This window comes from Phoca vitulina, unplaced genomic scaffold (assembly GCF_004348235.1).
Source record: "Phoca vitulina isolate PV1807 unplaced genomic scaffold, GSC_HSeal_1.0 scaffold10, whole genome shotgun sequence".
Lineage (NCBI taxonomy): Eukaryota > Metazoa > Chordata > Mammalia > Carnivora > Phocidae > Phoca > Phoca vitulina.
In genome coordinates this window covers 52,079,164-52,096,818 of record NW_022589713.1, presented here as the reverse complement: position 1 = coordinate 52,096,818, position 17,655 = coordinate 52,079,164, and the positions used below count along the sequence as shown (strand labels likewise).

The 17,655-nt window shown below is 33.9% G+C and overlaps 1 protein-coding gene across 1 annotated transcript in view; it reads right to left on the bottom strand.

Moving 5' to 3' along the window:
- TOPAZ1 (testis and ovary specific PAZ domain containing 1) overlaps window positions 1-17,655 on the bottom strand; it is a 116,824-nt gene that overhangs the window by 56,749 nt on the left and 42,420 nt on the right. Inside the window, 5 exon segments of the mRNA XM_032409240.1 lie at window positions 3,971-4,086; window positions 5,160-5,252; window positions 5,533-5,684; window positions 15,966-16,029; window positions 17,547-17,611. Coding sequence (XP_032265131.1) covers window positions 3,971-4,086; window positions 5,160-5,252; window positions 5,533-5,684; window positions 15,966-16,029; window positions 17,547-17,611 — 490 coding nt within the window.

Sequence of the window (17,655 nt, the reverse complement as noted above, 5' to 3'; positions counted from 1 at the left end):
TATCCCGTAGATTTTGGTATGTTGAGTTTCCATTTTCATTTGTCCAAGATTTTTTTTTACTTCTCTTTTGACTTCTTTTTTGACTCATTGGTTGTTCAGGAGTATGTTATTTAATTTCCACATATTTGTGGATTTTCCAGTTTTCCTCCTGCTATTGATTTCTAGTTTCATATTGACCAGGAAAGATACTTGACTCCATATTCTTAAATTTTGTTGACTTGTTTTGTGAACTAACATATGATCTATCCTGAGAATGGTCTGAGTGTGCTTGAGAAGAAATGTATTATGCTGCTGTTGGATGGAATAGTTTTGTATATGTGTGTTAGGTCCATTTAGTCTAAAGTGTAGTTCAAGTCACATGTTTCTTTACTGATTTTCTGCTGGATGACATACACATTGTTGAAAGTGGGTATTGATGTCCCCTACTTTTATTACACTGGTTTCTATTTCTCCCATCAGATCTGTTAAGATTTGCTTTATATATTAGGCTGCTCTGATACCGGGTACACATATGTATTTACAATTGTTATATCCTCTTGATGAACTGACTCCTTTATCATTATATACTGACCATGTCTCTTGTTACTTAAAGTGTAGTTTTTCTGATAAAAGTATAGCTTGCCCTCTTTTGGCTTCCATTTGCATGGAATAGCCTTTTTCATCCCTTCACCTTCAGCGTAAGTGTGTCTTTATAGCTGAAGTAAGTCTTTTGAAGGCAGCATATAGCTGGGTCTTGTTTTTTAATCCATTCAGACACTCTTCTAATTAGAGAATTTAATCTAGTCACATTAAAGTAATATCGACAGGCAAGGACTCAGTACTGGTATTCTGTTAAATTGTTTTCTATTTTGTAGTTTCTTTGCTCCTTTCTTGCTATCTTCTTTGGTAATTTGATTTTATAGAGTCTCCAACTAAAGTTATAGATTTGTCTATTTTATCCATTCAGTTCTATCAGTTTTGCTTCATATATTTTGAAGCTCTGTTGTTGTATGCTGCATACACATTTAGGATTGCTAAGTCTCCTTGGTTGTTGCCAGTGTTGGGGTAGGGTAAACAGAAGATGAAACTTAAAACCACCCTGTGGCTCCAAAAAATAAGAAAATGGTAGAAAAATGAACAGTACATGATGAAAGGATATAGGAACCACCCTGAAGGACTTCCAAAGGTCAAATCTAGAAAAATTTGAGCAACAAATAATAGTATTAGATTATATATAACCCATAAGATAAAATAAATACCCAGGAGTTCACACTGATATAAATGAATAAATAGAGAAGGGAAAGCTCGTCTTTACTCAAAATGCCAATTAATAAATGTAGAAGAGAGAGAGAAAATACGGAATCACCATTGGGCAAATACCACAGTAGTAACTTGCAGGAAAGATCCCCTGATGAATACTAAAATTAATGTATAAAGTTTGAGGAGAAATAGGATAATGTATAATGTTAAAGTCTCTTGCCCAAAATATTAATTACAAAGGGACAAACAGTAACTTTACAGTGTAGAAAACTGGCAGATAACATTTTTAACTAAGTTATCAAGGTTAACGTAATCAGTAATAAGATATGTTGGCACCACGTACCTCCTCCTAGGATGCACTGAGATGTGCAGTTAATTGGATTTTACAACTACTGATTTCTTGGTTTTGATAACTGTACTATTACTATGTAGGATGTTAACATGAAAGAAAGCTAGATGAAGGATGCATGGAAAGTCTCTATGCTAATTTTTGTAACATTCTGTAAATCTAAAATTATTTCAAAATAAAAAAATTTTGAAGTCATTAAATGTATGTTAAATGTCCTAGATTATAGACACACCTAAATTCTCACTGATATCCTGAATATGTTGGAATTCTTTGTGAATGTGAAAGCCTTTCTAATTTTCTACCTAATTAAAAACTACAATCAAAATCAAAGTATGAGTGTTCATTAAAACTCATTTCCCTAGCCCAGGTAATTATTTCAAAGGGTGTCAGGAAAATTCAAACATAAAATGATAAATACTAATTTTTTCCTTTTGCACTGAGGCCAGGTCCACATCCCTAACCACAATCCATACCCCTTAACTACCCACAGTTATTATCCTAGTCCATCCGTCTCCATCAAATAGGCCACCAACGTTAATTCCTCTTACAAATACTAGATAATTCTTTTGAAGAGGGAGCACAGGAAGGAGCAGAGTGTATAAGGATACAATTTTCAAAATTAGGGGTTGTAAAGTAAGCTACAAAAATATTTGTGTGATCGTGTCAATTTGAAAATTTGAAAACTAAAGCTGGTTTGTTCTGGAGTCTTCCTATACCAAGAGATCCTTTTCCCAATCATTGCCTTAAGGGTAGAGTTGTGTAGCTGTCCTGGATACAAGGGTAGTGCTGCTCCTCTTGCACCTAGAGGTACACACTTCCCTTGTGCCAGATGCTACTCAATCTGACAGGAGACAAACATCTGCTAGCCATTTAAGCTCTATGTCATAGCTGCCACTGTCCAAAATGCCAACTTGTTAGCATATGGATCAGGAGAAGAATGACTTAATGTTTGGAAGAAAATATCGATGTACTCTAGTTATTATAAATGGATTATATCCTAGAATTCTGTGCTAGACAAACTGCATTTTTCTCACAAAAACTTATTTCCTAGGTAGTCCCAACAATCTATTTAACCTAAATAGTATTATAATTTTTATAGACAACCTAAATATTAATTACCATTAGTTAAAGAAATGAGAAATCTCATAGAACTTGAAAAAGTCAAATGTATCTTCAATGCTGGTGCTTCAAGGGAAGCAGTGTCATTTAGTAGAATCACTGAAATTCCTTAACTGTGTACCATGACATCCAGGGCACTAGAGCAAATTCACAGGAGCTCCACAGTTATTTTAAATTTTCAAAGCACCTTCTGTCAGATACCATCAAATTGCTACTATCAACTTGTTTGGATCTAACTACTTAATAAATAAGACCATTAATTTACTTCTTTTGGCCTATGGACACTATAACCAAGGAAGTCTGAAAACCTTTCTATTAGAAGATAATCAGAAATGAGATGAAAACAGCTGTAGAAGCTGTACACGAAGGAGCTTTCTAGGCATTCTCAAGGACTTTCTTGGTTAATATCATTTGTACTTTATCAAATATGATTTCATTAAAAAGTTATGATTCCTTTAAATACTTACAATTAGTAAAACTATGTACGAATATTTTAAAATTTCTGTAAAAGTCATGGCTTTCGGGGCACCTGGGTGGCTCAGTCGTTAAGCGTCTGCCTTCGGCTCTGGTCATGATCCCAGGGTCCTGGGATCGAGCCCCACATTGGGCTCCCTGCTCAGCGGGAAGCCTGCTTCTCCCTCTCCCACTCCCCCTGCTTGTGTTCCCTCTGTCTCTCTCTGTCAAATAAATAAATAAAATCTTAAAAAAAAAAAAAGAAAAGTCATGGCTTTCCTTTTTCTCAATATAGGTATATTATGGTACTACTCATAATTATCATAGGTTTCCAAATAAAAAGGCCTTGGGAGGCCCATAAGCCACAGAGAGAAAGTGAACAAGTGAGAGAAAGAATGAAGAAGAGGCATTAAAATATTTTATTTAGCTTACGTGAAAAGAAGTGAAAGAAAGCAAAGAATTAAGGTAATTTATACACATAAAAGAGAGTGCATTAAGTATAATTAAGTAAGTTCTGAAACACAGGATAAGAGATTCCTTTTACACTTGATGTTCCAGGCACTGAGATGAATCAGGTACTGAGAAAGATTTGGTGAGCCTGGCCAGGAAGGCTGTCTAGAGGCAGCTTGACTAATGACAATGTGACTAGGACAGAGCCAAGAGATGGGAGAAAGGCTTATGGTGGGCCACTATCTAGATGTTTGGAATATGAATAGTGATAAATAAGTGCTTTGCTTTCATCCTATGTAAGTCCCTAAAAAACACATATTTTATATATAAAATTTAACCTTAATTATAATGACTTCTTACCTGGATTTCATTTCCAGAACTGCAGATATTTCTTGTTGGGAAGCCTGTAGTTGGTATAAAAGCTTGACGATATAGCTAAAGTGTTCTGGGTCAAATACCATCCCAGCTTCAACAAACTGTAGAGGACAGGAAAAAAAAAAAGAGTCTTTCTTACACATATATGAAAGAGTTGAAAACCAGTATGTAACAACTATGAGAATGGTGGGAAAAAATGAAACAAGGAGACAAGTAGAATTATAATTCACTTAAAAAACCTTAAGCATATTTTCTTCCAATATTTAAGAACCACAGTAAGACATCCTACCTCAAGAATTTAAAGTGAAAATGAAAATAATGTTTGAATTTAAAACTTGAATATTCTGTTTTCCAAGTTATCTCAATGAATTTATCACCCATACCTCCTGTTTGGTACTCATTTCGTCTTTAGCCTACTACACTTGTGTTTATATCTCATTCCAGACTGTAAACTTCCTGAGAAGTATCAAACTGATGTTTTCTAAAACTACTAGTGGTGATCAGTAATTTCTGGTTCAAAAAATTTCCAGGCAGGTAATTCTGTCAAGTTTTGTAATGTGGACCTAGAGGTATTCACCGAAATACTTGTACATTCTGCTAGAGTGGTTCCAATGCTGCTCCTTAAAGAAAATGGGAGGTTTTCTTGATATTAGCCTGTTCTGAAATGGATGGCTGGGCAGTGCTAAATACCAGTAAGTATCCAAAAGTACAAATTTTAATATATTTTTAAAAAGCCATAAAAATTCTTTTTTCTTTTTGTTTAGTGTCAAATATAAAATCAATTCCTAGCCTCCATGTTTCTGCCTATCTACTTTCTTTGTTTTGGTCATGATTTTCTATTTATATATTGATCTGTGTATTTATTTTTGTTAATAAATGAACTCATATCTTTTTGATAAAGAGAGTTTTCTTTAACCATCTTTAAGGTGTAGATATGACTTCACAAATCAGAAAGAAGTCACCTGGAGTGCTTGGAACGATTTATTTAAGGGTAAGGCCCATCAGTCACTGGAATATGTTTATAAATCCTATTTTAAGAGAAAAAAAAATTTCTGAAAATAGAATTCTTTGGCATCAAGAATATGAGTAAAAGGCAGTTTAAGAGTATAAGTAGAAAGAATTATTTTCTTGGTTATTCACAATCAGAGAATAAAAGAGATAAAGTAAAGCATACCTTGCAAAATATATCAATTAAAGCAGGTATAGCATTCCTTAATTTCATAGTTGCCACATGTTCAAATATTTTTAGTAATATTTTCAGAGCAGGCTGGATAAAACAAAAAAATTACACTCATTTTCATGTTTTCTACCTTAAGTTTCTCAAATTTATTTATGCTGAAAAACACGTGTTCTCTGGGAAGTATTCAATAAACACAGAAATTTAATTCTACCTTAAGTTTCTCAAATTTATTTATGCTGAAAAACACAGTGTTCTCTAGGAAGTATTCAGTAAACACAGAAATTTAACTGCTAAATTATACAAACAAGAAATACAACAGAGAAATTCACTTACAATATTAAAAAGTATATATTTTCAGGTTCCTTACCAGCATTTTAACCATTATGCTGAGGTTCACTACCTGAAATACTTCTTTCAATAAACAATGTTTGAGTAAAGAATTTAGAAGGTCATTTAGCACTTGTAAATCAAAGTGTATACCCGGTGGAAACTTTCGGTAGTAATCCATAAATGTGTTTACTAAAAATAAAAACATATAAAAGTCATTTGCTGAGTTTCAGATATTTATCTTTCCTAAATTAGACAAATTTTCTATATTTAAAGATTAAGTAGTATAAATTCATCTTCTTGAAAAGTACATTTCCATATCAGCAGTATTTGATGAAAGTAAATTAAAGCAAAAGTTAACAATAACATTTGAAGTCAACCAAGCACAGGCACTAGACAGAGAGCTAACTCATGTGCTAACCACAAGAAATAGGTCCAAGTTGCCTCATACAACTTGGTCTCAATAGGAACTCTGAGGGAGCCATGCTCTCAGGGATTCTTCAGGCCCGGCTTGGTCAGGTATGAGAAACTGTGTAATTTGGGGATGGATGTAGACTATTCTGACACATACCCCTTCTTGTTTTAACCCCACCAACATGTTGATCCTAGGGATTTTTTTTATTCCAGTTTACGATTGTGAACATTCTACTACAAAGTACACTGACTAATTTCCTTTGAGAAAGTAATTTCTTAATGTCAATTCAATTCCTTAATCTATTTTCTATAAACACTTAAACCACTTCTAATTTTCCCCATTAATTTTAGTAAAATTATTTTAGCTTTAAGGGATCCCTCATTGATTATTTTTTCCCCATTCCAAAAGTTTGCAGGTCAAAATATCTACTGCCTTAGCTGAAACTGCCTTAATAAAAATTACTTTGGGTTTTATTTTTGTGTAATTATTCCTGCCCAAAATACTTATTACTATCTGGATTACTTAGTGCTGCTTGGGAAAATCAAGAGCTACTGATAAAGTTCAATAGTATAATAAGAAAAATTAATGCTGAAGTTATAATTACCTTATACAACTTTAATAATACAATATAGTAACATTCAGCTTTATTTTAAAGCTCCTTTATATACTATAATTGTTTTTCCTGGGCACATACAGATGAATTCTTCCTGCTATTCACTTTGTAGTATCTACATAGTTGCCATCTTAGCAGGTAACATGGGAAATTCAGTGTCTGCTACTATAACATATTAATAAAACTGGAACTGCATATGTTTAAAAAAAGAAAGCATAGTTGGAAAAAATTTGTTAGTGTTTAAGTAGTCCACACTAATTGACATGAAGCCCTCCTTCTTTTGTCATGAAGTACTTTTAAAATTTAAAATATTAATATAGCTTCTCCTTTTAAAATGATCTCCTTTGGTTAAACTGTTGGGAGAAAAAGGTTTGACTATTTTCAGTTTTTGACATGAACTGCTACATTGCTTTTTTCCCCGCAAATTTTTCATTGTGTTAAAATACACATAATATAAAATTTATCATCTTCATTATTTTTAGGTGTACAGTTCATTGGTATTAAATATATTCATAATGTTCATCCATCTCCATAATTCTTTTCATCTTATAAAACTGAAACTCCATACTCATTAAACAATAATTCTCCCTTCCCCCTCTCCTCCCAGCTCCCAGTAACCACCATTCTACTTTCTGTCTCTATTATTTTGACTACTCTAAGTGCCTCACGTAAGTATATAGAACAGTATTTGTCTTTTTGTGACTGACTTCACTTACCATAATGACCTCAAGGTCATCCATGTTGTAACATATGTTAGAGTTTCCTTTCTTTTTTAGGCTGAATAATATTCTACTGTATGTATATACCAAATTTTCCTAATCCATTCATGTCACTGAACACTTGGGTTTCTTCAGATTTTAGCTATTATAAATAATCCTGCTATGAGCATGGGTGTACACATATCTTTCCAGACCCTGCTGTCAATTCTTTTGTGTATACACCTATATCATATAGTAACTCTATTTTTAACTTTTTGAAGAACTGCCATACTCTTTTCCACAATGTAACATTTTACATTCCCACCAACAGTGCACAAAGGTTCCAATTTCTCCATATCCTAATGCATTTTTTGTTTTTTTTTGGATAGTAACCATCCTAATGCGTGTGAGGTGGTATCACATTGTAGTTTTATGTGCCCTTCCCTAATGATTACTGACATTGAGGATCTTTTTTTAAGTGCTTGTTGGCCATTTGTACATCTTGCAAAAAAAAAAGCCTACTCAAATACTTCGCCTATTTTTGAATCAGGTTGGATTTTTGCTGTTGAGTTTTAGGAGTTCTCTATATATTTTGTATATTAATCCATTATTAGATATATGATTTGCAAATATTTTCTCCCATTCTGTGGGCTGAAGTTTTATTCTTTTGATACTGTCTTTTAATGGACATTTTAAAATTTTCATGAAGTCCAATTTGTCTTTTTCTTTTGTTGTCTGTGTTTTTGGTGTCACATCTGAGAAATTACTGCCAAACCAGTGTTGTGAATCCTTTGTTCTCATGACTTCTAAGGCTTTTATTGTTGTAGGTCTTACATTAAGGTCTTTGATCCATTTTGAATTAATTTTTGTATGTAGTGTTAGGTAAGGGTTTAGTTTTATTCTTTAGCATGTGGATATCCAGTATTCCCAGCACCATTTGTTGAAGAAACTATCCTTTCCCCATTGGATAGTCTTGGCACCACTGTCTAAAATCATTTGATCATATATATAAGAGTTTTTGTCTGGCTCTCTATTCTATTCCATTGGTTTGTATGTCTGTCTGTATGCCAGTACTGCAGTTTTTTTATTACTAGCTTTGTAGGAAGTTTTCAAGTCAGGAACGATTCCTCCAAGTTGTTCTTTTTCAAGATTGGTTTTCAAAATTGTTTTGGGATTCCTTGCAATACCATATGAATTTTAGGATAAGTTTTTCTATTTCTGCAAAAAAATGTCATTGGAATTTTGATAGGGATTGCATTGAATCTTCAGTAGATCGCTTTGGGTAGTACGGACATTTTAACAATATTAAGTTTTCCAATCCATGAACATGGGATGTGTTTCTACTACTTTATGTCTTCTTTAATTTCTTTCAGCAATGCTTTGTAGATTTCATTATACATGCCTTTCACTTCCTTGGTTAAGTTAATTCCTAAATATTTTATTATTTTTGATGCTATTGTAAATTGAAATGTTTTTGTTATTTCTTTTTCGGATTGTTCACTCTCAGTGTATAGAAATGCAAGTGATTTTTGCATGTTGATTCTGTATACCACTAGTTTGCTGAATTCATATTTTAGTTCTAACGGGTTTTTTTGGTGGAATCTTTAGGGTTTCTACATATAAGATCATATGATTTCCAAACAGATAATTTTTGTTTATTTGAAGTTTTTATTTAAATTCTATTTAGTTAACATATATGGTAAAATTGGTTTCAGGTATAGAATTTAGTGATTCATCACTTACATAGAACAGCCAGTGCTCATCCCAACAAGTGCCCTCCTTAATACCCATCACTCATGAGCCCATCCCCCAACCTCTTCATCAACCCTGTTGGTTCTCTATAGTTGAGTCTCTAATGGTTTGCTCCCCTCTCTCTTTTTTTTCCCCTTCCCCTATGTTCATCTGTTTTCTTAATTCCACGTATGAATGAAATCATATGGTATTTGTCTTTCTCTGACTTATTTCGCTTAGCATATACACTCTAGCTCCATCCATGTTATTGCAAATGGCAAGATTTCATTCTTTTTATGGCTGCATAATATTCTGTTATATATATGTATGTGCGTATACACACACACACACACACACACACACACACACACACCCCACATCCTCTTTATCCATTCATCAGTCAATGGATATTTGGGATCTTTCCATAATTTGGCTATTGTTGATAATGTGCAAACAGAGAGTTTTACTTCTTCTTTCCCAAAATGGATGTATTTTATTTCCTTGCCTTACCTAATCACTCTGGCTAGAACTTCCAGTTAGTTCTCTGTTGAACAGAAGTGATGAAAATGGGTATCCTTGCCTTTGTTCCTGATCTTAAGGGGAAGAGTCTTCAGTCTTTCACCATGAAGTATGAGGTCTACAGTAGGTCTTTCATATACAGGTTTTCCTCACTCTCTGGAAGTTTGCTTTATGCCACTTCACTTTTATGAAAGACCTTAGTACAGGCCTACCTTGTTTTATTGCACTTCATTTTATTGCACTTTGCAGATACTTCATTTTTTACAAATTAAAGGTTTGTGGGAACCCTACATCAAATAAGCCTAGTGGCACCATTTTTTCCAACAGATTTGTTCACTTCATGTCTCTGTGTCACATTTTGGTAATTCTTGAAATATTTCAAACTTTTTCATTATTACATCTGTTGTAGTGATCTATAATCAGTGATTGGGACTTGCTGAGGGCTTGGATGATGGCTAGAATTTTTAGCAATTAAGTTTAATGAAACTATATATATATTTTTTTATTATTACACACTTAACAGACTACAGTATAGTGTAAATAAATATAACTTTTTTATTTAAATTTTGTTAGTTAACATACAGTGCAATATTGGTTTCTGGAGTAGAATTCAGTGATTCATCACTTACATACAACACCCAGTGCTCATCACAAGTACCCTCTTTAACACCCATCACCCATCTAGCCCATCGCCCTCCCACCTCCCTCCTGTTTGTTTTCTATCATTAAGAGTCACTTGTTTCCCTCTCTCCTTTTTTTATTTTCCCCCTCCCCATATGTTCACCTGTTCCCTTTCTTAAATTCCCATATGTTCACCTCTTCTCATTGCAAATGGCAAGATTTCATTCCTTTTGATGGCTGAATAATATTCCATTGTGTACACACACACACACACACACACACACACACACACACACCCCTATATATACCACATCTTCTTTATCCATTCATCAGCCAATGGACATTTGGGCTCTCTCCATAGTTTAGCTATTGTTGATAATGCTGCTATAAACATCGAGGTTCATGTACCCCTTCAAATCTATATTTTTGTATCCTTTGGGTAAATACCTAGTACTGCAATTGCTGGGTTATAGGGTAGTTCTATTTTTAACCTTTTGAGGAACATCCAGACTGTTCTCCAGAGTGGCTGCACCAGTTTGCATTCCCACCAACAGTTCAAGAGGGTTCCCCTTTCTCTGCATCCTCACCAACACCTGTTGTTTCTTGTGTTGTTAATTTTAGCCATTCTGACAGGTGTGAGGTGGTATCTCATCATAGTTTTGATTTGTATCTCCCTGATGATGAATGATAAATATAACTTGTATATGTACTAGGAAACAAAAAATTCACTTGACTCGCTCTTGTGCTGTATTTTACTGCAATGGTCTGGACCAGAACTCACAATCTCTCTGAGGTAGAACTGTACCTATTTTCATTTACTTAAAGAAATCTGAAGAGGATTTTCACTTTTACAAAATGGTAACTGTTTCTCCACTTTATGCCATTTTGGCTTATGGAAGTTTTCATAGGAGCACTCTACTTTCAGATAGTGGGAGAAACTTGTATGGCTTTTAGTTTCCTCTTATTCCTAGTTTTTTTGAGTGTTCTTATCATGAAAGAATGTTGAATTTTATCACATGTTTTTTCTACATCAATTGAGATGATCACATGGTTTTTCTCTTTCATTCTGTTAATGTGGTGCATTAATCTGACTGATTTTTATATGTTGAACTATCCTTGCAAGTCCAAGAATATATCTCACTTGGTTATGATGTATAATCCTCTCAGTGTGCTGCTGACTTTGGTTTGCTAGTATTTTGTTGAGGATTTCTGTATCAATATTCATAAGGGATACTGATCTGTAGTTTTCTTTTCTCATAGTGTCTTTGCCTGGCTTTGATATCAAAGTAATGACTAACTCAGCCTCATAGAATGAGTAATCAAGTGTTCCCTCCTCTTCAACTTTTTGGGAAAGATTGAGAATAACTGGTATTCTTTTTTAAATGTTTGGCAGAATTCACAATGAAGCCACTGGGTGCAAGGCTTTTGTCAGGAGACTTTTGATTACCAACTTATTCTCCTTACTAGTTATAGTTCTATTCAGATTTTCTATTCATCATTTAGTCTTGGCAGGTTTTATGTTTTCAGGAATTTGTTCATTTCATTTACTTTTGTGTACAATTATTCATTGTATTCATAGTATTCTCTTTTTTTTTAAATTTTATTTTATTTTATTGTTATGTTAGTCACCATACAATACATCATTAGTTTTTGATGTAGTGATCCATGATTCATTGCTTTCATATAACACCCAGTCCTCCATGCAGTACATGCCCTCCTTAATACCCATCACCGGGCTAACCCATCCCCCCACCTCCCTCCCCTCTAAAACCCTCAGTTTCTTTCTCGGAGTCCATAGTCTCTCATGGTTCATCTCCCCCTGTAGAACTGTATTAATGTCTGACTTTCATTTTTTATTTTAGTAATTTGAATACTCCTTTTTTCTTAGTCCATCTAGCTAAAGGTTTCTTCATCTTGTTGGTCTTTTTTAAGAACCAGCTTTTAGTTTCACTGATTTTCTCATTCTCTATTCCATTTATCTCTGCTCTAATTTTTATCATTTCCTTCCTTCTGCTAGCTTTGGGTTTAGTTTGTTTTTCTTTCTCTAAAGTTGTAAAGTTAAGTTGTTGATTTGAGATCTTTCTTGTTTTTTAATATAAGCCTTTAGACCTACAAACTTCCCTCTTAGCACCACGTTCACTGAATCCCATAAGTTTTGATATGTTGTGTTTCATTTTCATTTGTCTGTTTTTTTCTAATTTCTCTTGTGATTTCTTCTTTGATTCACCCATTCAACTTACACAGTTTTGTGAATTTTCCAGTTTTCTTTCTGTTATTGATGTCTAATTTTATCCTGTTGTGGTCAGAGAAGATACTTTGTGCAATATCTTTTTTTTTTTAAAGTAGGCTCCATGTCCAGCATGGAGCCCAATTCAGGGCTTGAACTCACGACCCTGAATCAGAACCTGAGCTGAAATCAACAGTTGGAGGCTTAAGCAACTGAGCCACCTAGGTGCCTCTGCAATATCTATCTTTTAAAACCTGTTGAGACTTAATTTGTGGCCTAACATATTGTCTATCCTGGAAAATGTCGCATGTGTTCATGAAAAGAATATGTATGCTACTGTTATTGGGTAGAATATTGTGTATATGTCTGTTAGATTTAGTTGGTATATTGTGTGAAGTACTCTTTTTTTTTTTAATTTTCTGGGACTTTTTTTATTATGTTATGTTAATCACCATACAAAGTACTCTATTTCTTTTATCTCATTGTTCTATACATTATTGAGAATTGGATACTGAAGTCTCCAACTATTACTGGAAAACTATTTCTCTCTTCAATTGTCAGTTTTTGCTTTATGTATTTTGGTGGTCTGTCATTAGATGTGTAAATGTTTATAACTACTGTATCTTCTTACTATATTGAAACTTTTATTACTATATAATGTCCTTTGTCTCTTTTAACCTCTTTTGATCTAAAGTCTATTTTGTCTGATATTAGTATAGCCACTCCCCTGCTCTCTTTTGGTTAGTATTTGTATAGAACATCTTTTCCCATTCTTTTACTTTCAATCTATTTGTGTCTTTGGATCTAAGGTGAATATCCTGTAAACAGCATATAGTTGGACCATGTGTTTTTATTTACTCTGCTAATCTGTCCTTTAATTGGAAAGTTTAACTCATTTACTTTATTTTTTTTTTTTTTTTTATTTGAGAGAGAGTGAGAGAGAGAGAGAGTACAAGAGGGGGGAGTGGGAGAGGGAGAAGCAGACTCCCTGCCGAGCAGGGAGCCCGATGCGGGACTCGATCCTGGGACTCCAGGATCATGACCTGAGCCGAAGGCAGTCGCTTAACCAACTGAGCCACCCAGGCGCCCTAACTCATTTACTTTAAAAGTAATTACTGATAAGGAAGGACTTACTTCTGTCATTTTGCTATTTGTTTTCTATTTGCATACTTGTAGATTTTTTGTTCCTTATTTCCTGCATTACCGTTGTCTTTTTGTATTTAGTTGATCTTTTTTATTAAACATTTAAATTCCTTTTTCATTTCTTTTTGTATATATTCTATAGCTATTTTCTTTGTGATTACCATGGGGATTACATTTAATATCCTAAAGTCATAACATTCTCATATGAACTTATACCAACTTAACTTCAGTAACATATAAAAACTCTGCTATTTTTACACTCCATCCTTACCCTTTTCAGTTGTTGATGTCACAAAATTACTTTTTATATACTGTGTTTCCCAAAATATTAATTGTTTTTTTTTAAATGCGTAAGTCTCTTAAATTATATAGAAAAGAGTATTTGGAGTTACCAAATTTGCAATACTACTAGTTTTTACACTAATAGTAACAGTTTTCTTTAAATGTATTAGTCTCCTTAATCATGTAGAAAACAAAATAGCAGTTACAAACTATTGTTGCAATAATACTAGCTTTTACAACTGCCCATGCATTTACCTTTATTGAGATCCTTATTTTTCCACATGACCTTGACTTACTGTCTTGTGTTTTTTCATTTCACCATGCAGGACTCCCTTGATCATTTCAGGCAGGGCAGGTCCAGGGGAAATGAACCCTCTTAGCTTTTGTTTATCTGAAAATGTCTTAATTTCCCTCTCATTGCTGAATATAGGGTTCCTGGTTGACAGAAATTTTCTTTAAGCATGTTGCATATATTGGCCCTCTGCCTTCTGGCCTCCAGTTTCTAATGAGAAATTTGTTTATAATGTTATTGAAGAACCCCTGGATGTGATGGTTTGCTTCTCTCCTGCTGCGTTCAAGATTCTTTCTTTGTTTTTTGAAACTTTGATTATAACGTGTCTTGGTGTAGTCTCTTTGAGTTCATCTTACTTGAAGTTTGCTGAAATTTTTGGACATTTAAATTCATGATTTTCATCAAATTTGGGAAGTTTTCAGCCATTATTTGTTCACATACTCTTTCTGCCCCTTTCTCTTTCTCTTCTTCTGGGACTCCCACAATGTGTATATTGATCCATTTAACAGAGTCCTACAGGTCCCCTAGGACCTGTGTTCACTTTTCTTCAATCTTTCTTCTTTGTTCCTTAGACTTGATCATTTCTATTGTCCTATCTTCAAGTTTGCTGATTTTTTGCCTGCTTAAATCTGGCTTTGATTCCTCATAGTGAATTTATCACTATAGTTATTGTACTTTTTCAGCTCCAGATTTTTTTGAGTTTTTTTAGGCTTTCTATCTGTCTTTATTGATACTTACATTTTGTTCATCCATCATTTTCTTTACCTTCTCTGTATCTTTGTTAGTACATTAAGCACCTTTAAGACAGTTGTTTTGAGGTCACTGTCTCAACTATCTGCCATTAGATCTTTTACAGGGATAGTTTCTATTGATTTATTTTTTCCTTTGAGTGGGCTATTCTTTTTCCTATTTCTTTGTATACCTTGTGACTTTTTGTCAAAAAGTGGGCATTTGACTCTAATAATGTGGTAATTACAGAGCTCAGATTCTCTCCCTTCCCCAGGGTTTGCTGTTTTTTGTTATTGTTTTTGTTAGTGTTTTGTTTTTTGATTGCAGTATGTTCTGTGGGGAGGACCAGCCTAAAGTGTCTTCTCAGGTCTTTTGTGAGCCTTTCCCATACAGTCACTTTTTAGTTTTCCCCATATATGCATGCAGATGTTTTTGAATATCCTAGTCTCTAAGATCTGGCTCCCAAAAGGGGAAAAAGAGAAAAATGAAAGAGAGGGTAAAAAAAAAAGGGGGGGGGGGTGTTAGCCCTTTAAATCCTCTGGAAGTCACTTTAGCAGGAAGGAGAGGGCTTAAAACAATGGAGAAAAGTTCGACAGTAATAGCTGCCCATCTCTTTGTACCTCTGTGATCAGAAGTAACAATCAACAATCTGCTATTTCCTATGACTAAGACTTGAGATATGAATAGGTCTCTGCTATAGCGTAGGGGTATGGAAGAAAGGCTAGATAGAGATAGAGATAGATAGAGAACAGGAACAGTGGCTCTGATATTATAACAGAGCCTGGCCTGGTTAGGGAACTGCACAGAACTCAGTATGGATGGTGCATTGGCCTCAAAGGGATAAGTTATTAAAATGGAAGATAAAGAAGTAGGGAAGATCCAGTTTCTGAAATATCCCTTCAGAAAGATTTTAAGCCAATTAACAATATTATTTTTTCTATCTTACACCTATACATAAAATTTCTACATCATGCAAATATTAGTATGTAAGAGAATTATACTGTTAGGTGGATTCTAATTTTTTTAGTAACCAAAATGCCACACTTATTTTTAAACCTTTCTAAGACCATCAGAGCCACTCTAAGGTATTCAGTTTTCATACCTAAAACTACTGAATTTACTTTCAAACTATAAGACACAATAGCGTATTATTTGAAACACTCACATTCATGAATTTATAGTAATCATTCCATTGTCTCATACCTGCACGTTGTAGCAAACACAGCTCGTTGATACTTATATATTTCTTAAACACATCCATACAAACCTACAAATAATGAAAAACATAACATTACCTTTTTATATTTCATAAAAAAGACACAAATTTCCATCCTATCTTTCTGCTTATTCTATTTTTTTTAAGTGAACTTAAAGCAATGGCATAAAAAGTTGAAGTTAGGTTAACTCACAGATTTGAAATGCATACTGAATTCACTACAGAAACCTTATTTTAGAGATGCGCTGACAAAGAAATAGTCAAGGAAATAGACAAGATTAGCAAGCAATTGGGGAAGGGACGAAATCCTTGAATATTTGAAATTTTAAAAACCTTATTAGGTCATTTAAAAAATAACCATTTACTGGTGCAAGGATAAATACATTTACCAATGGATTAGAACAGAGAGCCTACAAATAGACCCACTCATATTTAATCAGCTGATTTATATGACATGGTAACCCTGCAGTACAGTGGGGGAAAGAATGGTCTTTTTTTAGTAAAGGGTGTTGGGTCACTTACGGATCCACATGGGAAAAAATATTTATCTTGACCTTTTTCTCACATCATAAACAAAAATCAATACCAGGTGACTTAGTGTTCTAAATGCAAAGATTAAAAAATAGACCTTTTAAAGAAAAAAAATAAGATCTTGGCAAAGATTTCTTCAACAGGATGCAAAAAGTTAACATAAAAAATTGACAAAATTGGACTACATAAAAATTAAGAAATTCTGTTTACCAAAAGACACTTTTAAGAGGGTGAAAGGGTAACCTGTACACTAGTAAAAGTTACCTGCTATACACATATCCAACAAAGAACTTAGAATATATAAAGAATTCTTAAGATAGATAAGAAAAAGACAATCCCATAGAATTTAGGCAAAATATTTAGGTATTTCCCAAAAGAGGGTATCCAAATGTCCAATGATTTTGGAAGATGCTCAGCTTCATCAGTCATCATCAGGGAAGGCATCACTCCCCACCCACCAGAATGGCTAAAGTTAAAAGGCTGATAAATACCAAGAGCTGGTAAGGCTGTGAAGCAACCAGAACTCTCAGACATTGCTGGTGAGAGTGTAATTTGGCAGACCACTTCGGAAATCCGTTTGGCAGTGTTGACTAAAGTTGAACATATGCAGAATATATGACCCAGCAATTCCAGCTTTAAGTATAACCCATCAGAAAGTGTACATATATTCACCAAAAGACATGCAGAAGAACACTGATAGCATCACTATTGTAATTACCAAATTTAGAAAACACCCAAATGAATCAAAAGTAGTATTTATCACTAAATTTTGACATACACAATGGAATATTCAATATTATACAGCAATGAGAAAGAAATGTTTATAATTAAGTAAAAAATATAGATGAATCTCAAAAATATTGAGCAAAAAGTAGCCAGAAACTAAAGAATACAGACTGTATGATTTCATTTATATAAAGCACAAAACCAGGCAAAGCTCATCTATGCTATTAGGAGTCAAAGAAAATCTGAATTAAAACATATGACTGAGATGATCATTAAAACAATCTCTACTTCAAAGACTTTACATATTTTACCTTTTCATCCCCTTGCTCAGGCGCATGAGCAAACTTGCATTGTGATCGCTCACAGCCACGTAATGCAGTCTAATGAAATTTGCAATATCTATGGGGTAGCATCAACCCT